At 33.3% G+C, this 24,511-nt stretch overlaps 1 protein-coding gene across 1 annotated transcript in view; it reads right to left on the bottom strand.

Annotated features, from left to right (window-relative positions):
* Nucleotides 1-6,238: 6,238 nt before the first annotated feature.
* The window catches only part of LOC111711732 (probable Ras GTPase-activating protein), a 19,728-nt gene continuing 1,455 nt past the window's right edge, over nt 6,239-24,511 (bottom strand). Inside the window, exons 3-5 of the mRNA XM_023486158.1 lie at nt 21,968-22,028; nt 10,150-10,247; nt 6,239-9,223 (exon numbers count right to left, since the gene is read on the bottom strand). Coding sequence (XP_023341926.1) covers nt 6,883-9,223; nt 10,150-10,247; nt 21,968-22,028 — 2,500 coding nt within the window. The 3' untranslated portion in view covers nt 6,239-6,882. The remainder of the gene's footprint in view (nt 9,224-10,149; nt 10,248-21,967; nt 22,029-24,511) is intronic.

Below are 24,511 nucleotides of genomic sequence, written 5' to 3'. Positions count from 1 at the left end.
ACCCTTGAAAGCTTTGTCTGATCAAATTTTTATTAGAAATTCATTTTTTATCTAGACTGTTTTATCTAGACTGTTTTATCTAGACTGTTTTATCTAGACTGTTTTATCTAGACTGTTTTATCTAGACTGTTTTATCTAGACTGTTTTTGTTTTCATTAAAGATTTCTCTGCAAAAGTGCTTTGCGCAATTCTTGCTTATAAGAAACTGCGAATTTAACACTTCGCAACTCAGAAAAACGAAGTTATCTTCCACTGTTTTAATAAGATAAAGGCTTTACGGGTACTGTTTTAAATCGGACATTATTATCTTTGGAGGGTCACTTGAAATTACGCCTTCAGTCGACCTTTACGCTAAAAGTCCCTGCAGTCAATATTGTCCATTTTATTTTGCAGTTCAACACTGCATATATTTATTTTAAACCAATTCAACATCAGGATAAAAATAAAATTAGCCATCAAAATTTATAGACGAGCCACGTTTTGCAACTAACATTTCATGCCAATCAGAGTAAGGATTGGGGGCCGATGAAGGGGGGGGGGTGCAAAATTAAACCATTGTAATAACAAAGACGTTCATGTAACACATGAGAAAATACAGAGAGAGTGGATCGAGTAGATCGACTAGATTTGTAAAGATATATCTGGAGAAAGTGGTTTAAACAGACCTAACCATCTCTTTCAGGATCTCTCCGTGTCTGATTTAAGGTAGATCACACAATGCATACTATCCTAACGCGCACAAACAAACACACAGATTTAAGCGCACAAATGCAAGCGAGCAATTTCATAAGCGCGGGAACCTTTAACCTGCTGACAAAACCCGCAATTCAAATTTCACTTGTTGCGTCCTTTCTGGATTTCTTTTACTTGTAAAAAGTTCTACATTTCTAAATATCATTCAATTCAAAGGATGTACAAGATAAGTACAATTCGTACGGTATGTACAGTATAATTAGTATGCATGTTTATTTAAATTTGGTGATGATGATGGACCAAACCTCTACAGAATAAAAGAAGTAGATGCTAGTTCCACATTTTATTCAAAACATATTTTGGTCTGGCCCCTCTTTCTAACGATAAAAGAACAATCAAAATCGATAATAAAAGATTTTAAAAACAACAAGAAAATAAACAAACAAAATATTTTTTTAATTGGGTTGTCAAATGGAGAAAAGGGAAACTCAGACCATGATATGGAAAAAAAGATAATTTGCAAATATTCACTTTTTAAACAATTATGATTCCTTGAGATTGTTTCTGTCATGAAGATTTTAGACAAACTGTTGATATGTATGTGTATAAAGTGGTGGTGGGGGTTGATCTAATTAATGAACTTTTACGTAAATCAGAGAGGGGGGGGGGCGGCAAAGGCTTCTTTAAGAAGGGAAATTTAAACCTTTTAATGGGTTAGACATAACCAATACTCTTTTACTTAAAAAATACTGAATTACAGATTACAATTATATAAAAACTTATTTTTCTGTTTATTCCTCTGAGTTCAGTCATAAAATCTCTGTACAGTGTACACTCTACAGTATTATATTGGCATTCAACTATGTAAATAAAGAGTCTCTAGAAAGTACGCCAACAGTCCCTTTAAGTTTAGTTTAAAGGAAGGATATGGCGTATTTTCACATGATTAATTGATTTCCAGCTCTCAGGTTGGGTAATATATATTCATCGTCAACTCTGACCCCAGGGGTAAAGGAGAAACTAGATTCAAATAGTTAAGTTTTCTTGCATGATAACGATTAAAAGTTAAGAGACAACGTAATCATTGTTTTGTTTAAAGGGACTCTGGGCCTTTTTCTATACTGATATTCGGTAGGCGGAAAGAATGACAACAATATTAATTGCTAACAATTTCAGTTATTTGCAGATTTTGCAAATTATCATTGATATTTTATACAAGATATAGTTAATCCTGATTTTAGCTTGGAAAAGCCCCCCCCCCCCAAAAAAAAATGCAATTTTCAAAATGAACTTTTCTTGTGTTACACATATCTTAAGGTGCATCAAACAGCAAAACTGAATCACTAAACTAATAACAGTCCCTTTAATGCCTCTATTACTGCCTTTACATATATCTGCCTAGGTTTGAACCAAGGTCATGTGACATGCGAATATCAAGCAGTTACCATTGTCTTCTTAATTCAAGTTGAGCATGCTTAAATGACATTTCAAGGCCGATGGTTTCACTGGATTCAGCCTGAATATGTTCCAGCGTATTCAGTGAATCTGATTAGGATGAAATATGAGTTTATTTGTGTGAAATGTATTCATAACCAAGAAGAAGATATTTAAAAACTCTTAAGAGTTATTTAGAAGTTTATACATTTAATAGATTTGAAAAAAAATAGAGCTGAAAACTTTAGAATGGGATATGGGATTTATTAATCTGGAGATTAATAACAAGAGAAGAACAAGCATTATTTAATCTGGAGATTAAGAAAAAGAGATCAAGCATTGATCTCGATATCCACCATTCTAAAGTTTTCAGCTCAGAATGTAGTGTTCCTTTCCTCCTTTCATCTCTCCTCTTGGTTAATTTTTCTCCTTTCCGTTTCTCCTAGTTTATTTTTCCTTCAGGTTGATTAATTTCCTTTCCATAAAATTTCTCAATGGTCGTGGTTGATACACCCCACCTAGAAAATGTCCATTATCTTTATAGTTGATTCCTCCTTTTTAAAAACATCCTTCCTAAATGATGTCCCTTCCCATTAAATTTTCTCCTTTTTTATTGATTTCCCCTTCTAGTTGAATTCCTTATTTTAGTTGATTTCCCCTTCTGGTTGGTTTCATTCTTTTAGTTGATTTCCCTTCTAAGTATTGAATTCTCTTCCTATTTAATTTCCTTCATGAGTTGATTTCCCATCTAAATTGATTTCTTTTTCAAGGTCAGTTCCGTTCCTTTTCAATGTTCTCCTTTTAATTGATTTCCCTTCTTCGTTGATTTCCTCTGTAAAATTAACTTCCTTACATTTTGATTATTTCCTCCTCATCGTTAAATTCCCTATACCATGTTGATTTCCTCTTCTGAAAGCCTCTTCCTGGTTGATTTCTCTTTTCCTCATCTATCAACAAAAAAACATGATCTACCCCTGCTGTCAACTAGACCACCCTGTATAACTGATCCACCTCCTTTTCTTCAAATACGTCTGGATCCTTTCATTCGCCCGACACAGACATGAAAACTTTCTTATATCTCAGTTTAGGTTTTAATTGAAAAAATTGGTTTATAATTCGAGCCCGCTTGCTTTCTTGCTATACCCATTTTTTAAAAAGTATTTTTTGTTTTTCTTCCTAAGATGTCCACGTGGGAAAGCTTAGATATTGTTAATTTCTTAAATGTTTAAGTTTAAAACCCCAATTTTTCATTTCGATTTCCAAATCCTGCGTATTTTTGGAATGATTTGAATTAGGAAACTAGGTTCTAAGTTTGTAATAAACTCTTAGCATTACATCTTTGCAATGTGTCATAGATCTTACATATTTCAAACTATGAATTTTGCTATAATAATGATAATAAATTATCATCCTGATCATTCCGTAGAAAACTAAATCAAAAATATAGTTGTAGTTTGAAATATCAAAGATTTACATTATCAGAGCTGAAGACTTTAGAATGTGATATCCTTAATCCCGATCTGTTAATTAATCTGGAGATTAAATTCATGAGGACAACAAGCAATATTTAATCTGGAGATTAAGAAAAAGAGTGGATCAAGCATTAATCCCGATATCCACTATTCTAAAGCTCATGTTACAAAAATAAAGGGATTAGAAAATTAATGAATGTCAGTTCCTTAACCCGGCCCAAATATGTAATGTTAGCATATATATGTTATCATTGAAAATAGTTTTTTTAAATAAGGATTTCTCGGGGGGTGAAAATGATTTTGAAGGGGGCATGTAAAGCCCCCCCCCCCTGCTCTTTTTAAGCATGTGTATGTTTTTTAATCATGTCCATTTTGGTATTCGACCCGTAGAAAACTCATGACAACGCATCTGCATTCATCAGAAATATTTCATAATTTTTTAAGTGATCATGACTGCAAGATGTTACCGTTAGGGTTGAAAGGGAAATTGTTCCATTTCACTGAGTTTATATATACGTTCACTGCTCAACCATATCAACATCAAACTGGAACTTTAAAGCTCTGTCAGAGGAAAATAAGTTCGACAAAAATAAATATTTGTTACTGGAGTAAAATGTGGAGTAGAAGGTGACCTAAAAAGAATGAGACGCTTTTTTTGTAGTTGAAATAATGTTTATTCTTTTAATAGAATTGAAAAGTTATATCCAATCTCGTGTAGTACGAAAAACGATTGTATTTTTAAATTTCCATTGACATTGAAACATTAAAGGAATTGAGTTTTTGCCACAAACTCATATTTTCTAATCCCTATATCTATGCAACCTTATGGTACATGCATGATACAAACCTTAATTAATTCATCCATGGGACGATGGAAATTCAACCCCCCATTTATAAGATATTTTTAATCTACAACTGAAAAACAACATATTTTGGTAAGGAGCATATAGCAAGTGGTTTTGATTTTCTCGAGGTAATAAGAAATAAAAATTTATATGAATTGTTTTATACCTATTGTTGTACCTTCAAAATATGCTCTTCTTAAATAAAATAGGATAACATATTTTAAACCATTATATACAACATATTACATGACTTGACTCCATATTCGCATAGAATAATGTAAAATACTATTAAAAAGTACTTTTTGTAGTTGAAATGATGTTTATTTTATTAATAGATTGAAAATCCGGTCCAAGCTGACGCTATCAAAACTTAAAGTAAAATCTATGATCTGAAAGTTGTCCATGCATTCCATAATTGTATAGAGACCACTGTAAGTTCTGTGCAATCTCGTGAAGTACGAAAAACAATTGTATTTTTTTCAATTTTAAATCTGAACATGAAACCATTAAATTAAGACGCTTCTCAAAAAGTTACTTAGCCAAGAACAAGATACGAAATGGACTTTTTACAGCGAGCTTGGTGATCATGGATGACTTAATACATCCATGGATAGATGGAAATTTACCCCCCCCTCCCCTTGTAAGGATTGAAAAGGTCGTCTTTAGTTCTCAATCAATTCTAATTTTAGTGAACCCTGAGTATGCACTTTACATCTATATATAAATTTGGCTTGTCTGTTTGTCTGTCTGTTTGTTTGTATCCAATAAACGTCAAAACGGCTGAACCGATCGGGCCCAAATTTTTTGTGGGACATCTAGGGACCCCAAGGAAGGTTTATGAAAAATCAAAATTTCAAATATTTGTCTCCATCAAAATTCGATCGTCATTAAATTTTTAAAAATTTTGAAAATCCGCGAATTTTTTTGTGAAAATCCGCGAATTATTTTTTGTTTTGTTTTACGATGTACACAAAGAGAACATGTTCACAACTAATTTAGAAGATGGGCGCGAAGCGCCCTCTAAGGCTAGAAAGAAGGGCGCGAAGTACATTTATATTCAAAGAAAGAAAGATGAAAACGCAAACTAATGGCGTCATACTCACGGCTTTATTTGTTCTGAGAACGTGAAACTATCTTGTAAACTGGTCGTGCCTTTAGAATACATCAAAGTCACTTTGAAGCTTAAACATTTTAACATAACACACAAAAATATATACCAAAGCTTTGTATAGAAAGTGTACTGCAAGTTTTGGGAGCAAAAAACAAACAACCAATCACTGATCTTTTATATTCCTTCCAATGCACGGCTTTTTTTGGTAACTAAGTTTTTTTTAAACTTAATTAAAATCAAGTTTATTAAAAGTATCATGACAAATTCAGTTTTTGAATACAACATAACACTTGCCTGAAAACCCCTAATTTTCATTCCTAATATCTTTAGAACCTGGTGTCGTAAACTTGAAATTTGAAATTCTGTTGGGTCATCACTATTCAAAATTTTAAAAATCAAATATGCATCTTTATATGCACAAAATGGGTTTTTAGTATTTCTTAAATATAGTTCTTGATATGCCTCCGAACAATTAAAAAACTATATTTTCGTTTCTTAATTTAAAAAAAACGTGGAAAGCTTTTGGGTGCATTTTTTCCATGAAAATACATTGGTAAAAAAATGTGGCCTATCAAATTTTTGAAAAAGTTTCAAATTTGCAAGCTGATTAATATTATTCTCACTATCTAATCCTAGCTAACATTGTTGAATCTAAGCTCTGCAAAACAAAAGACATTTCTACATAAATATCACATAATATATTATGAATAGACTATGATATGCAGAAAGCCAATAACAATAACAAAAGCTATAAATCATATAAAATTTGAAATCACAATATGTCGGCAATTATACAATTGTATGTCAGATCATCTACACAACAATATGGTTTTAAAGAACGCTATTTTTATATCTTTCAAATACCAACTTTTAGTGGAAACCGGATACAGTTCTCTCCAACATTGGAGAAGAAGGGTTTCGTGGATCAGATTCCGTTTCCGGGTTTTAGCTCTGCGTATAAATGTTTATCGGTTGCTATCTCTCAATAATATTTCCCGAGATTTGATGATCAATGATGAACTTTATCTCTGATTGCCGAAATCAATTTCCAGAACTGAACGATCCTGAAGATATTCACAGTTCTATCTTAAAGACGGAGTACAGACAAATCGGAAATAGACGATCTATCATCCGACTAGGATTTAATCTCTCTCCCCTCACCTAGGTAACCTTGCAGTCAACTACTTTATAGTGATTTCAACACTCTGGCAAAACACGGAAGATTTGAACGGAGCGGGGGTAGTGTGGAAGGTTTAACTTAATTTAGGAGCGGATCAAATCTAAAGATGAACTCTAAGATTGAAGGAAACACTACAGTATATTCATGTTATACCGGAGTATCATTAAAGGAATCCAGTAGTTCGTCCACAGTCTTGGGAGTATCAGGGATAGGTTTCTTGTGCCTATATCCAACCTTCTCCCCTAGCCGAGATAACTCGGAGACCAGTCTATTGTTTGCCTCGTCCAGGGCTGCTATTTTCCGCTGCTGGAGAAGGATCATTAGTTCCTTGTCTCCCATCTTATGAATTAGAGATTGTTGATCTCGTCTTAGCAGATCTTCTTCTTTTAACAATCTTCCCAAGGTTTCCTTCACCTCCTCGTTCTTAGAGAAAGGGATATATTCGTCTTTGGTTGGGGAATGTCTGGGTGAAGTTGTACTTCTTTCACTCCCTGAGCTAGACCCGGAGCACTGCTGAGATTGAAGTTTCCTCTCAGCATCGTGGAGTTTAAGTTGAAGGGATTCCATCGCGGATCGCAGTCCGTGGATTTCTCTCTCGTAATCAGAGAGGGTTTTTGTCTCAACTCTAGGTCTGGGTAGAGTAGAGAACTGCAGGGCAGGATTTCCTTGTGCATCTGTCCTATAATGACTTGAAGCACTACTTGACTCGGAATCTGAATCATCAATAATACTAATACTGCTCACACTTCGCGCATTTTTCCGAACTCCAGTTTGTTGCGAGTGTGTCCAGAGCCCTGGGTTGGCTGAATACTTGGGAGAAGGGGTAAGAGAGGCAGAAGAGGAACTGGACTCAGTTACATCCGGGGTATAGAAGCTTGGTTTTCCTAGAGTTGTATTCTTTAGTTTATGCTGAGGAATAGGCTCACACACCTTTGATCTCTTCTCTCCTCGACCCAGGGTCCAGGACATCCAGTTGGAGATAACATTGTTCTGACTTACGTTCCCCACACTACTCATGTTCTGTACGCTCTGGATGCTGTGTATACCCGGAGACTTATCCTCAACCGACATTCGCTTTATCTTTACAGGGGTGGGTTCAGCGATATTATCAAGGGTTGAGGTTGAAGGACGGTGGAGGTTGCTGTTGATGTTGTTGAGGATGGATTTTAAATGCTGAAGGTTGAGGTTTCCACCGGATGGGATCTTACAGATATTCTCTACAAGGATTGTGTGAAGGTTGGAGAGATGTTTTCCTAGATCTCCTTTCTCATTCAACCCAGAGAGATCATGAATCCAGTCCTCAGGAGGGGGACTTGATACAAGCTGGAGGAATGTTTTCATATTCTGCATTTCATCATCCAGGAACCCGTTCATAAACTCCATTGAGTTCTCCTTACCCTCATACCGGGCAAAGTTGGCAAGGGATTGTAGTGTTTTTGCAATCAGAGTCAAGTTCCGGTTAGATCTTTCACTTGGGTACTCATCGGTTATATTAAAGAGGTTTGGACCGAGGATGGCTGGACAGAGGTATCTAAGGAAGAGGCAGCTTGAGACAAGTTTATCAACCATGTCGGCTTTTCCAACCTGTTCTAGAAACTGTCGGATCTTATGAAAGCATCGTTGGAGCGGAACAGGGAACAGACTGTGTGAGTTGGCAATACGTTTCCAAACTATTGAAACAATATTCCTGAGGTCTTGTCTGTGTGAATACAAGAGGTCAGGATTATTGACCTTGATGGGGTCGACCTCTAGGTCGAGTTCACTGTTCAGGATATCATGCAAGGTAGATCTCAACGTGTCTTCAAGATACTTCTCACCCACAAGTTTAACATAAGTCTCCATAGCCTTGGTTGCAATTGAGTTTCCTCGGAATGTCAAAGTATCATTGTCATTGGACGCAATCTCATGAACCACAATATCCGCCAGGATGTCCTCAGCAATATCCTGGATCTTGAACACGTTCATCAGGGAGTAGGAGAGCTCTTCCTTCACCTTCACGGATATATGGGGCTCCAGGAGCCGACACAAACTCTTGTAATCGTCCGTCAAGAATTTGAGAAGCTCCTCATAGTCCTGAAGTGGTAGTACATCAATACTTTGGAACTGACACTTCAGTCGTATACTAGGAGACTCTCGTCGCGACGATTTTTCGACAGGATACCATTTCTCAACCTCGCGACGAGATAGTACGCTCGCAACACAGATCTTGACGCGCCCGACAGGTTTCCGCTGTCTCCGAACCTTTCCTTTGTCCTTGTAGATGAGAATTGTAATTTTCTCCACTTTGGGAAGATCTGGGAAATTAAAATATTCTCCCCAGAAACACATTCCAGCCATTTTCTTGCTCGACGTTCTCGCGTAAATTTTATCATCAAGATGAATTTCACAGAAATATTTTTTCTTCTCCGACAGTCCTTTGATCTCAAAAACCCATATTTTGAGACTGTTCTCCATCCTCCGTCGATCTTCCAGCGGAGTTAAGGTTTTCCTGCAGCAATATACACATGTTTACACGTCGTGTTTGTTTGTTTACTTTTTCAAAATGTTTGTTCAACTCTGCATATTGTATTCTTAAGCAATGGGAGGATTTAAACAATATCTGAATAGAAGAGGCAGGGAGGGGGGGGGGGATAAAGGGATTAATATGTAAATTAATCTAAAAAGGCGAAACCATCCCTTTCGAAAGCTAGAAACAACGTACTTTCAAGTGAACCTAAAAAAACTATCTGCACAATTCCAATTACACCGTATTAAACGCCGATGACGGAGATATCTTTGTTTATCTATTGAAAATTAGATCACATACAAAAACGTTTTTTACTCAAGAATTTCTAAGACCAACCGAGCAAGAAAATGTCTTAAAACGTGGACAATTCCTTTAAATATATATTTTTGAAAAATCCCCGCCCCCCGCTCTGCACTTTAAGCTCTTAGTCATACCCAAAGCCTTTATTAGATAAAAAGCATGTTTGCATATTCTATATCTAATTCCTGGTTACTACGCCAATATGGTTCATGGATACATCTTAAACATGGCTTCTCAGAATTTTTTTAAAGGTTAGAAGTTTTATTACGGAGAAACAAACAAGACTTAAAAGATTGCAATCGGCTCAGGAAAACTTCTATTTGTTAAATTTTAATATTACGAAAAACGTTCAGGGCACAATTTTAATAAAATGAAACAGTTTACAAAATAACTGGGTTAAACACAATCTCTGATTTTCTAATCTTTATGTTACTGCAACCCAATGTCGAAATTCTTGATATTTAAAACTAATGATTCTGTTAGATAAAATAATCTAAGTTTGAAATATCAACCATCAGGTTACAAAGATATTTTCAATGTGCTTAAAAGTGTTATAGGTGTTAAAATGTGTTTTAATGTATTTTAAATGTGTTAAAATGTGTATATTCCTGAGACTGGTGATCCACTCGTCCCTCTCCCTGGAGTTCTGACAGGAGAAGTATCTGGTCGTGTTGGAACTAGTATACGTGATACTAAACCAGTTATCCTGAAAATAAAATCACCTTTAATAAATTGATTTAATTTTTTGATTTATTATATACTTTTAAAGTAAGAAAAGTTTCAATTTGCTAGTTATATTTGTCCTATATTTTAAGATTTTTCAATTAATTAATTTTGTTGTAATTTTAATCATTTTATGATTTATAATTATGAAATATGTGTATAATAAGTGTTCAACAAATTAATTGAACACTGGGTTAAAAAAGATAAATATGTAGAAATATGTAGAATAAAATGTATCTTATATCAAACACGCTATACAATACAACAATATAAATATATGTACAAATTACTTACATATACTTCTTATAAGTTTTATTTAATGCTAAAAGAAGATAATAAAGAAAGTAAGTAAATCTAATCTTATTGGTCAATTCGAAAAAAAATGAAGTTTTATATCCAATTTTAAAAAGGTAAACAACCCCTTTTGATGTTGATTTAAACATAATTTTCTGATTTTTTCTTTCAATTTTTCAATTGTTAATGACCGTTAGCTTGTGCTTGTTTTAAACCGGCGATCCTGGTTCAACGGTTTTACCAAACAAGTTATTCAAACCTCTAAACTTAACTCATTTCTTTTAAATTTAATGTATGCTAGAGATACACATGGTGTCCCAATAAACAAGGGAAATGATTGACAACTTTTATATCGTCTTTGATCCATGCGGCCTTTTTTCATAAACACAATTATTGCAGTATTCCACTTTAAACATCTAATATAGAAAACGACTGGTCTTGAGATTTTCAAAATGTGGTCTACCATTTTTTTAATCTTCCTTCAAAATTGACGGAGATGTTGCAATTTCAATTTATTTAATTGACCAAAATTGTCTTAATATCTAATGTCTTTGACAATTTTTAAAATACAAGAAAGGTGTATATATAGACCTCTTTATGAAGAGCTCGTTAGACGTACAATCTCGTTTTTTTACTTTCTTTACCATGCATTCAATATTAGAAATTAAGGAAGAATTTCAAGTCGTCTCTCAATTTTCATGTTTTTTTTCGGAAACCCTGTAGGAGGAAGGGGCGGGGGGGGGCTTGAGTAGGATACATGGTTCGAGAATAAGTTATTATAAGCTATTATTATTATTATATCCAAGAATAACTCCATGAAATGAGCTAAGGAGTTTAAAAAAAAAATAATAAAATGACTTAAGCGTGTATGATTATGTTCTATTTCTTAAAATTGTCAAACCTAGTACAGCCAAATAGTCAAAGGAAGTTTAAGGAACTATTTTCAAAATAAAAAAAAAACTTTGAAGATTTCGTTTTCTTGAAATTTTAGTCGATATTTGATGTTTTAAACATTATTTTATGAATAAAAATTAAAAAAGTCTAAATATAAGATTTTCCGAATTTAATAATTAGGAGTATTGCATTTCATTGAAAGGTTCCTTCAAAGTTCATTGTTTAATTCAGAATATCTGGTTTTTTAACAATTTAAGAAATCAGGGAAAATGTTTAAAAGAAAAAAATTAAGATAATAGAAAGATTCTTTGCCAACAACTCAAAGGAATTGAGTCTTTGTCACAAACTCTGAATTTATAATCCCTATTTCTTTGAAACCCAATGTCGTAAATCATTAATATTTCAAACTTATGTTTTTTGATCTAACAGAATTCATAGTTTGAAATATCTAAGGTCTACGACATTGGAATCCATAGATATAGGGTTTAGAAAAGCAGAATTTGTGGCAAAGACTCAATTCCTTTTATTATTTGGTCTAGCAGAATCAATAGTTTGAAATATCTAAGGTCTACACGACTTTCGGTTGCAAAGATATAGGAATGAGAAAATCAGACTTTGAGGCAAAGAACAATTCCTTTAAAAAGATTTTAAAATATGGATTACACCCCAAATCTGAATATGTTTGGTTTGATTGTATGCATACACAGACAGACAGACGGATAAACGAACAGACATGGGTTCAGTTTGATTGACAGATTGACGGATTACCATCTAACATCTGACAGAACAAATTTAATACTAAAAAGGTAATTTGCAATTTTAGTATTGAACCCTTGAGCAGTAGTTTGTATTACATTTTAATAATATTAATAGATTTATTAGGGATAATTTATTCTATCCGAGTTCTCAGGTTTAAGATTTAAAACTGCCCATGATTGCTGGATATAGTTTCAAACATTATACAAAGTCAGAACTGAGAAATCGTTTATTTCAACTTGTTAAGTCCCCCCCCCCCCCAGCTCCAACCAAAGAGTGGCATGTGTTCGATTCAGAACGGTGTACATACATTTAACCATGAGTAAAATATACGTGATTTTCCTTCTCAGCATTGATCATTTTCAATCCGAGGTTCTCTATAAACTTCAGCTGTGGATTTACGCAAAACAGATAAAAGGGAAACTATCAGAACTTAACAATTTTAAAGGGACAGACCGGCTATGTAAGATAGTTGAACTGAGTATGCAGTGTTGTGGAAAGCTTCTTTAGGATTCATTTAAGACATATAAAACTTTTTAAAGATCCTAAGTTCGACGTTCAAAACTCCTACTTTGGGGATGGATACGTTTTCAGAAACGTTTCTTTGTTAAATTAATAAATAACGACGACGAAAAAGTAAACAAAATTCTACAGTAAACTAATTAGTTGTTTAGGAACAGGTTGAGAAAATAAAATTAATCTTATTATCAAAAGTAAGTAATCTTGTTCAATTATTAGTTTCTATTTTCTCATTATTCTACTTTCTCATTATTCACAAAGAATTTCTGCAGATTTTCTGGAAAAATTATTGAAAAGACATTTAAAGAATTTGAAGAAATCTGCGAATAAATTCAAAGAAATAAGAAATTCAATAAAATGATAAAAACAAAATAATTGATTTTAGCATTGATTTATTGACAAATTTCTTTTGAGAAAAATGTTCCCACCCATCTAATTAGATTACTGTATTATTTTTACTTTATTTTTCGTCGTCGTTATTTAGTAATTTAAAAGAAAACCAATTCTGAAAACGTATCCACCCCCAAAGTAGGAGTTTTGAATGTCGAATTTGCGCTCAAACTCAGGATTTACAGATCTCAAAAAAGTTTTATATGTCTCAAATGAATCCGAAAGAAGCATTCCACAACACTGCATACTCAGTTCAACTACCTTACATAGCCGGTCTGTCCCTTTAAGATACATAAAAAATGACAATATTTTCTCTTTTTTTGCATCAAGTAAAGGTTTTAAAGGTACCGTTGTGAGTCCAACAAGCTACTATATAAATGGAGGGTAACTTGTAATTAGGTCTCTGGTCCCATCGATCTAAGGGAAAAGTTGCATCTCTATGAGTGAAGGTTTGACCGTGTAAAGGAAACATATATACGGTATGCATTATACAATGCATCAATATCAATTATTTGAAATATTTGAGCAAAAGAAGATAGATGATTGTTGTTCATATATATATATATATAGCTATCTGCATATCTACACCCTTATGTATCTATGCGTATATAGGTTTAAATGCATCTAGTGATATTAGAAAGAGGATGGAAGGATAAGGATAACCTACGCATTTTAGTATGTGACGCATCCCATTCGCGCGCGGAACTGGTATTTTTAACAAAAAATAATAAGATATAAGGTATTAAGTTGTTGTTTACAATATTAGTGAACATTATGTGTGCTTTTCTATACCCTAAACTTTCTGTAACTTTATCTATTCATGTATTGATGCGTAACCACATGCATTTATTTATCTTTTGATCTTTATACATTTATGTGCTTAGTCATTCAAACATTAATTTTACTATCTTTTGAATTTTTTTTATGCAAGCCTTTATGTTTTGGTTACTGTCGAGCTATAACTTAAGACAGGGTTTAGGTTATATTGTTGTGCAGACATTACACCTGTTTTAAATAGAAAATAAGCTAAATAATTTGCTTTTGCAGAGTTCCTGTGACAGACCAATTTGTTCTAAATTGAAAAAATTAAGCGCACGCAACTTGTCGTCACCAACACATCTCATTGTAGATTATATATATATATATATATATGTATGTATATGACAGACTGTTTGTATTGGGTATATTCTTGAATTTCAAGGATATACATCATAAATACAATTCTTATAGACAGCTGCTAGATTTTTGTGTCGATAGATAGATAAATAGATAAATTTATTGACAGATACAAGTATAGATAGATAGATAGTTTATGGATAAGGTAGCATTGCTATGATTGACAGTCCAGGCAGTTATCAATTACACCTTGTATCCCATACAAGGACGATTTCCCTTTATCTAATTAAAACTGTGAGATTAATCTTAGGAAATATCTTGCGGTTAACTAATTTCAAATATCTTCATAATTATTTATCAATCAAACAAAAATTGTTAAATGCACAATTTCCAAAAAAATATTCATTAAGCTTAGTTGGTCCTAATCTTTTTAAAGCTGTCCTCTAACGATGATATATTGGGTATTGTTGCTTTAATGAAGTAGTTGATACTGAAAACATAATATTTGGATTTGGAAAACGACCTGTATCATATTTTTTTGTGTCAAGCGGAATAATGCCGCGTCAAAATTGTATTCATTATTTTTGTCGTCTTCATTGTAATGAATACAAGTTCCTATTCCCCTAGACAATATGACCTAGATTTATTCTTGCAGTTGTAAATATATGTAGATATTAAACAATATAGATATGCAGGATCAGACTTCATTTACATCTACAAGGATAGGGGTGCCAGGGAGTAAATAGGGTAAGGGAGGAAGGAAAGTTAGAGGGGGGGTGGGGGGGTGGAGTTCATAACAGGAAGGGAGGAACGCGACAATTATGGTTTGAGAGTAAAAAATAGAGATATACAAATAACAACAATATAAAAATAATACATCTTCCTTTTTTCCTTGTTCTCCTCTAATGTAACTATTCCCACCTACCCCACCCTTTTTTTCCTTATTCTCCTCAAATGTAACTATTCCCACCTCCCCCTCCCTTTTTTTCCTTGTTCTCCTCAAATGTAACTATTCCCGCCTACCCCACCCTTTTTTTCCTTATTCTCCTCAAATGTAACTATTCCCACCTCCCCCTCCCTTTTTTTCCTTGTTCTCCTCAAATGTAACTATTCCCGCCTCCCCCTCCCTTTTTTTCCTTATTTTCCTCAAATGTAACTATTCCCGCCTCCCCCTCCCTTTTTTCTTTTTCTCTGAATGTAATTGATTCCTCCTCTCCCAACCACTGACCTCCCCCCCTTTTTTCCTTCCCCTCATATAACTGAACCCCACCCCTCCCTTCTTCTAGTTTATGTTGAAGCATGACTATGTTCTCTCTGGGTTGGCAGTTTAGTTCTTTAATAGGTTATGACAACCCGGATCGTATTGAACAGTCAGGGCTTGCCAAATAAATGGGTTATTTCCAACTTCCGCAAACCATCAGACCAAAACAAAACAAAAAAGTTATTTTGCTGAGAAAAATTTTAAAATGCACTTGTCTAAAATAATACAGATAATTTGAACGAGTCTCGTTAAATTCATCAAAAACAAAATAAAATCAAAATCTTTTTATTATAAATTTAGAATTGTTTAATTCTTACTTTCGCGCATTAATCTATATTAAGATAGATATTTATGCATGTAGGGTTGCACTAGCATGTATATCTATCCATCTATCAGTTATCTTGATAGATCCTAACTATATATAATCTAATCTAAATCATTCAGAATTCAAGGTTTAATCTGGAACCTTCTAGAAGTCAGGGGGGATGGGAACAATGGGTTTGGGGGGGGGTATCAAGGATATGAGGTATAAGACAGGATGATTGTGGTATAGAAGGGGGTGGGGGGATGGGGGGGAAGGGTTCGTTTAACTAATTAGGGAAACAATCATTGGCCACCAGTTAAGGTTGATACGGATTGAATGGGTATCGATCAATGATCGCTTAGTTGAGCTTTATTCAAAATCCATAAAAGACATTGTTATAAAAAGTTGAATTGAAATAGAATGAGTTTGTTAAACAGATAGATTTATTAAATTTAAGTTCATGGAAGATTATTATATTATAAAGCTCTGTGTCTTGCCATGTAATTAAATATAAATATTTTATATATATAAATGCTGTTAACTTTTTAAATATATTTTAAGATTTCTTGGAATTGTTTCCAGCTGTGCAGTGTTTAGTGTGTAGAATTGTGAACAATTTACAAAACTGTTCAGTATCATTTACTTTCACTTGATACAGAACACCACACAAATACAAAAGGTGGACTGTTCCCCCCCCCCCTTTTCATTCTAAAACACCTTCCTACCTCTTCCCCCCCCCCCTACTCACGCTCTCCTTTGTAACATCAGTGAAGCAAACCTAGTAAAACACAACAACACTTGAAACTGTGGGATCATTGAACTTCAAAAGTTCGCTAATTAAATCAAAAAATAAAAACAAAATAAAAAATTTGCAATATTGTTAAAAATGATACAATAATTTCGAGAGCTGTGATATAAAATTCAGATAAACAGGATTGTATGCAATATAAGGACCCTTGGAGGTTATTTTATCGACTCCAATTCTAATTCTAAACATTACGATTATTTGAAATCAGAAATTATACTTTTACGACTTTGTGACCTTGAAGCGCCTTTCACGGGCATCCGTAGTACATTTGAATTTCCGAGCCGGGTCAACCTTTCTGGTCCCAGTTTGTACTGTGTCACCCAGACACTCAATAGGACTAGCCGGTGCAACTAGGTTGACGCGGTCAGACTTTAGGTTGAATTTACTTTTATTAAAGGGTCAGAGGTGCGTACTTTAGTCTTGATTTTACACCTTCGTGAAATAATGAAATATTATTTTATTAGCAGCTTTTCAAAAAAAGTGAAGTTAGATATGATCTATCGTGAAATTTACTTGACGTGCCCCAGCATAGTATAAAAACATGTTGTATGTGGCAAAAAGTAGGTTTTCTAGAAATATAACTACTTTTTTATTGCACATTGGGGAGTTCTTCTTTAATACAAGCTGAAAATTAGAAATAACCTATAACTATTTCTGTGGCAGGTTTACTAGGAGAAAAAGTTGATTTATGGCGGGGGGAGGAGGAGGATTTGAGAAAACAGAATACTTGGAAAGGTGTAAATTGTGTAAGTAAAAAGTGCCGAGTTTGGAACAAAAACAGAATTTAAGTTTCTAAAGTCTATAATAATATAATGATACGATGATAATAATACTAACAATAATAAAGAGATGAAACGTGTGATGATGGAAGGGGAGGGGGAGAACTGAAACCTGAGCTTTTGTAGATTACTCAATAATATCTGTGAGTGTGTTCTGAGTTGTGAGCACTATTAACAAGTTCAAGTTTTGACAAAAACTCTTTTTTTCTACCTTAACTTAATCCTAAACTGAATAATATTTGAACAGGGTTGGAAACTTTTGAATGAAATGAAGTTAATCTTTATGATGAATTTGACCATTTTGATGAACTAAAGAAGTTAAATTTTTTATTAAGATTAAAATCTATCATTGATCAAACCACCAAACTTAGAAATCCCAATGTTAGAAAAGATTCAGCTAAACTCTCCGTTAAGTCTAAAGCCTTTAAATTATCAAAAATTATTTCAATCCAAATAAATCTTAAAAACATAATTTCTACCATGAACTTGAAACTTTGTGACCTAATATTTTTGGTCTTTTTTTTCTATAAATGGCGCACCATAGGGCTGGTGAATAAATTTCGTAACTTATACTTTCTTTACTATTTCTGCCTTAACTCATATTAACTAGAAAATAAATAGGTTTCAAGGTATGGTTTGTTACTTACATAATTTCAGATTGGTTTGGTTTGGTTTGCGGTGGGTTTAAACCAGAAGATATATATAAAGCTCGTGGTGTGTGCATACAAGGTCTTAAATCAATTATTAAAGATAAAACTAGACAATTTCCTTCTAACAAACCATACAGATCATAATTCACATGTTATTTTGTGTCTCCTTTGCATTTATTCGCGTATATCAACCGGTCTTTTTACCGAAACCTTTTTTTTAGTAAAAACTTTCTGTATTTTATCTGAATTATCCACTTAAATTAAATTTTACACGAGCTCTGTTTAAGGTTGATAAGGATTACAATCATAATTCTATTTCCGTTCATTTAAAATTTATTTATTCTTGACGTTTTCATAATTCACGTCAGTTTTTAAAAAAATATATGATAAATCTGCCATAAAGTTAATATATTTTTTTATAATTTTTTATATATTTTTATATATATTTGTATTTTAATACTTATTAGTTTTGGGTTTGAGAAATAAAGGTCATTCTTGAACAAAGTTTTTTTTAACTTCAACGTGTTAAACTAAAAAAACATAGTTTAAATGGTGATATTTTTTTTGAAGTGTCCATTTTTCAATTAGGTTGTCAATCAAAGTTTGCAAAAACAGGTTTATAGGCTTACAGGGACACTTTTTATGCTTCTGCAAAAATGACAGCAAGATGTATGAACACTTGGTAAAAAGCAATGCCTACGATAACTTTTTCATCCAAAGATACACATTTAATCCGCTAAAGATACTAATTTCGTCTGTTAGAGTGGCATATCCAATTTACCATGGCACCTAGAATATTTGATACATCCCTATATTTCTCTCAGGAAAATTGATTTTTTTTTTAGTTGTGGCTTTACTATCACAGTTACTTGCAGATTTATGATACAGTGATTATGATTGATCAATGAAGTGAAGTAAAGTTTGATGATGAAAATGAAGGGAGGTTGTTCTCTCTCTCTACATGCTGGTAATTGAATGGTAGGAAGTGAAAGTATAACTAACCCTACGGTTTATCTCATACAGAAATCATCTCTATAGCGTAGACATACGTAGTACGCTTAGGTTTATTTACAGGATACAGAGATATAGGGGGATAAAAGGATACAGTGATATAAAGGGATACACGGATACATACACATATAGGGATACAAGGAAATAGAGATTACGGGGATACAAGGAAATAGAGATGTACGGGGATACAAGGATACAGATATATTTAGGGATAAAAAGATACAGAGATATATAGGGATACAAAAATATATAGGGAAACAGCGATATAAAGGGATACAAGGATACAGAGATGTACGGGGATACAATGATACAGAGATGTACGGGGATACAATGATACAGATATATATAGGGATACAAGGATACAGAGATACGTAGGGATACAAGGGAATCAGAAATATAAATGATATAAAATAACAAACAGAAATAAACAGTGAGAAAACAGGGCCGAAGGGAAATACAGGAAAAAAAAGATGAAGAAAAAATAAAAAACACCAATTATAATACCAACTATACGTAAGGGTGGTTTATGCAACAGAACATGAAAATTGGCACAAAGCAAGAAATCTAATGGTTAGTATAAAATGATTAAAAGGAAATCATTAATGCTTTAAAAGATGTTTTATAGAAAGTAGCTAGTCACTCAATCCTTCAACTTATAGTAATTGCCCGTAATCAGATTTCACATCCTTTTATCTAAGCAATCAGATACCATAAAGCTTTGATCTAAATTGTTAAAATTTAAGGATGAGAAAATTTGAATACAATTTATCAGTTCTTTGACTCAATAATCAATAGATAACCTGCAGATAGCTTGGAAACAAATTCAATCTATCTACATTTTAAAACCGCTAATCCCTGGTGGTATACAAGCCATAGACAACGATACCGGTTTTTTACTCGACCATCTGCGAGGACTGGACTGCTGTGGAAGATTCCTCAAAATGGGGTCTTAAAGCTTACAACTCCCATTTTGCATAAGGAGTGCAGTTATGGGCTTTCTTAAAATTACCGGAATTCGGAAAGACTATAACAAGAAGGACAGCAGGGAGCAATCCCTTTTACCCTTCCTCCCACAAACCTCCTTTTTTCTCCCCTACCTGCTCCACAACTCGATGTCAAAATAACTATTTGGAGAGGCCTCAAAGTGTAGAAACAAGAAGCAAGAAGCAAGAAAGAAAATTGAACTGGAAACATTAGAAGGGAAATCTCTTGATTTAGAGATGGTGGCTTGGAAGACGTCCCCCCCCCCCGGCCCCCTGATTGATATCTGGATATATATATAATTATGAAGACATTTAAATATCTAAAAAGCTGAATAGATCTAAATGAAGAGAATTATGTCCACCATGACAGTTGGCGGTTCATTTGGAATATATTTCTCAATATCTCTCCCTGATCTGATTTTAGAAAGTAAATAGGGTTTCCACGAAATGGCTAAATCTTTTGCGCAAAACTCTAGTTGCGGAATTGCGCAAAACTTGAGTTTCGCAAAAGCGGAATAGGGCAATTTTGCGCGAAATGACTTTTGCGAATGATTGCGCAAATTGTTGTTTTTTTCGCGCAAAATTGATGCGCAAAGAAAGAAAAATATTGCGTTTCGTTCCGCAAAAATTGCGCAAAAGTTTTGCGAATGAAAACCCTAAAAGTAAACTGAACATATTCAACCAACTGTCCTTTCAACTTAATAATAAATCACGCGATAACATTATGTTTTTGCACAGGCAACTTTGCATAAATTTTAAGACCCCGGCGAATTTGAATTTTCATTACAGAAAGGAAAACATTCACTAGATACAGAGACAATAAGGACTCAGGTTTATAGGAAGGAGGGGGATTACAAAATTACATTTCTTTTATGACAAAAATAGAAACAATTAGGTACTTACACCCAAATTGCGTAATATTAAATCCGATAATNGGTGGATAAATAAATAGATAGACATATAAACTGGAAATAGATAACTAGACATAGCAATAGGATAGATAGATTGAACATGTAAATAGATAAATAGATAACTAGACAGAGCAATAGAATAGGTAGATTGAATATGTAAACTGTAAATAGATAACTAGACAGAGCAATAGGATAGATAGATTGAACATGTAAACTGTAAATAGATAACTAGACAGAGCAATAGGATAGATAGATTGAACATGTAAATAGATAAATGACAACATATGCTGATAGATAGATAGATAGATAAAGAGAAGGTGGGGAGGATTGTATATACAGGATATGGTGAGACAGGTCTGGATTTAAATGTTAGGACAAAGCACATTTAGACAAACAAACATAAATAAACAGACTCTTCTGAATACAGACAAGTCAAGGGGGAGGGGGTAAAGAACATACTTATCCTTTTAATGCCTTTTCACCCCCCCCCCCCCCCCCCCCAGCAAATCCAGGCTTTCATTAGAGCAGAGCAGGCTTAAAATATAAACAATTGTCGCACAACATTACAGAACAAGTTTTAGAAGATATTTATATAAATACAGAAACAAATTCCAGATGATCCAAATGTTTAGGTTCAAGGCCCGCACAGGGAACTGAGCTTTTGCCATTTTCTAATACCTATGTCTTAAAAACATAATGATGTAAACTCTTCATATTTCAAACTTATATTATTTAATCTAACAAAAATCATAGTTTAAATAGCTAAATTATACGAAATTGGGTTGCAAAGACATAGGAATTAGAAAATCAGAGTTAATGGCAGCTTGGAAACATTTTTAACAAACTTTATATTAATTTCTCATATATTGATTACAATTGATATTTGTTAAATTTTCAGTGAAAAGAGTATTTACATGTAATTGTACACTTACCATGCATGCACAGTGTAAATTAACTTATAATGTTATTGTAAAATTACTATGTATGGTGTAAAGTTATTATGTGAGTGTACTGTATTATAACTAACCTGTCCCATGATACTGGGATGAACGGGTTGAATACTGATGTCCTCACTGTTTAAATTCAACCTAAAAATACAAATATAATTCTGACTTTACGTACAATGTATACCGACACTGTATGCTGTCTTTATCTTTTTAATACAAAGGATCTAATAATCTTATTTTCTAATCCATTTATTTCTTAAACCTGTTTAAACCTTTGATATTTTAAATGTTGACTATTAGATCTAGCAAAACTAAAAATTTAGGTTGCAAAAATAAAGAAATTAGAGTTTGTGACGGGCAACCAGTTCCTTAATTTTTATTTTTGTGATATATCTTTCTTGTACAATACAATTTGCCAAACTCTCTATCATTGGTAGACTGCAGTTGCAAAATTATATCTTAATTAACAAAATAATATTCTCTGTTGTCATGTTTGTTTGTTTGAATGTCCAATCATAACTAATAAACCCCTTGATTGATTTGCCTCAAATTTTGATTGGTGAACTAAGTAGAACCACGAAATGGCTGCGTTTGGTAGGTTTGTAGGAGGAAACTGGGTTTCCAAGCTTTTTCTTTAATGAAAACCAGAAGAGCAAGGTAAAATTTTGAAAAGTTAAATTGCAATTCCGATAATGATTACCCCCCCCCCCCATATAAGGGGATAAGGATTATTTCTATCTGAAGGTTGAAGGAAACGACCTAGTTTTAAACTTTAATTGTAATTATTATAACGAGCTGCTTAATACACTTGTACATTGTACCCTCAAGGTTACCCTGCTAAAGGAGCAGAATCACGATCAAGGGGGAATGGGGTAGCTTAGTTTCAAACTTATTTAAGACATTGAAAATCTTAGTAAAAACATGTTAAGGACATAAGTTAAATAAAAAAATGCATTTTAATTTCATTTTCTAAGAAATGTTCAATTTTTGTTTTAAGGAACTGTAGTTGTAAAGTTTTTGTTAGAGAAATGACAACATTAAAAATAATTGTTTTAATATTTGTTAATCAGATATGGTAACTTGAAATTACGTCTGCCGTCCTTAAAAAAAAAGAAATTATTGTATTTTCCCTTTAGGATTTACTCCCCTAACATTGCTACTAAAGATCCCTATCACTGCAGCTGGCTTGTATATAATCCCTGTATTGGCAAACTAGAGTTTAGTTTGCAGGACACCACATGTCCAGGTTCAATCAAGTTATGGATTTGCAACCATTTATTCCCCCCAATACACACCCTAAACCTGCCACACTGCTTGCAATGCAAAAACCTCAAATCAGAACCATATCCAATACGGGAACAGTTGATTACAGAGCGTGTCTTGAACCATGTTGATTACCCACACTTTAAACCCCTCCAGAGGAGTAAGTAGTAAGCACTAAGTATGGGTTTATGAATGCACCCAACCAAGGTTGTCAAGATTTTTTCCCCTTCATAACATCAAAAACCAACAATCCAGAAGTGACAATAGGGGGTAATTTTAATTCTTTTTTTCCCAAAGAAAAAATGACAGGAATTGCAAAAACTTTTTAATGATAATCTTAAATTAAAAGTCTTTTAGGAGACAAATTGTCTTATCAGTGCTAGAATTGACAGTAAATATTGATGTTACAAAAATAAACGAATAGTCTTTTCAAAAAAATATTCTTCTTTTTCTAAAAGTATAAAAAAAGTGTTTGACAAATTTCATTTCAATCTGATTTTTTCATGAATTGACTTACAAAAATTTTTTTAAATAAGTTTCTAACGTTAAGTTTGTTTAATTTTTTCATTTCGTTTTGGGATGTATAACATTAAAGTTGTTTTGCAATAAGTTGGAGAATAGGGCAGGGAAAATTTACTGTCTTGCGGGGGAAATGACAGGTGCCTAGGGGGGAAAGATAGATAGATAGATGGTCAGAGAGCTAGATAGATAGATTGAAGATGTGTAATGATATATAATTGGTAAAAAGTGATAGTAAATTATTTATCTGTACTATGTAACAGAAAAAAGTAAAAAATAGTAAAAAAAAAATAGACAGATTGATAAATGTAACATATAAACAGATAATAGACAAGACTTGCTCATTTTTAAATAGATAATTATATATATGGATAGGTGGATAAATAAATAGATAGACATATAAACTGGAAATAGATAACTAGACATAGCAATAGGATAGATAGATTGAACATGTAAATAGATAAATAGATAACTAGACAGAGCAATAGAATAGGTAGATTGAATATGTAAACTGTAAATAGATAACTAGACAGAGCAATAGGATAGATAGATTGAACATGTAAACTGTAAATAGATAACTAGACAGAGCAATAGGATAGATAGATTGAACATGTAAATAGATAAATGACAACATATGCTGATAGATAGATAGATAGATAAAGAGAAGGTGGGGAGGATTGTATATACAGGATATGGTGAGACAGGTCTGGATTTAAATGTTAGGACAAAGCACATTTAGACAAACAAACATAAATAAACAGACTCTTCTGAATACAGACAAGTCAAGGGGGAGGGGGTAAAGAACATACTTATCCTATTAATGCCTATTCATCCCGACCCCC

The sequence above is a fragment of the Eurytemora carolleeae genome, unplaced genomic scaffold, assembly GCF_000591075.1.
Source record: "Eurytemora carolleeae unplaced genomic scaffold, Eaff_2.0 scaffold870, whole genome shotgun sequence".
NCBI lineage: Eukaryota > Metazoa > Arthropoda > Copepoda > Calanoida > Temoridae > Eurytemora > Eurytemora carolleeae.
This window is presented reverse-complemented; position numbering and strand designations above follow the sequence as displayed.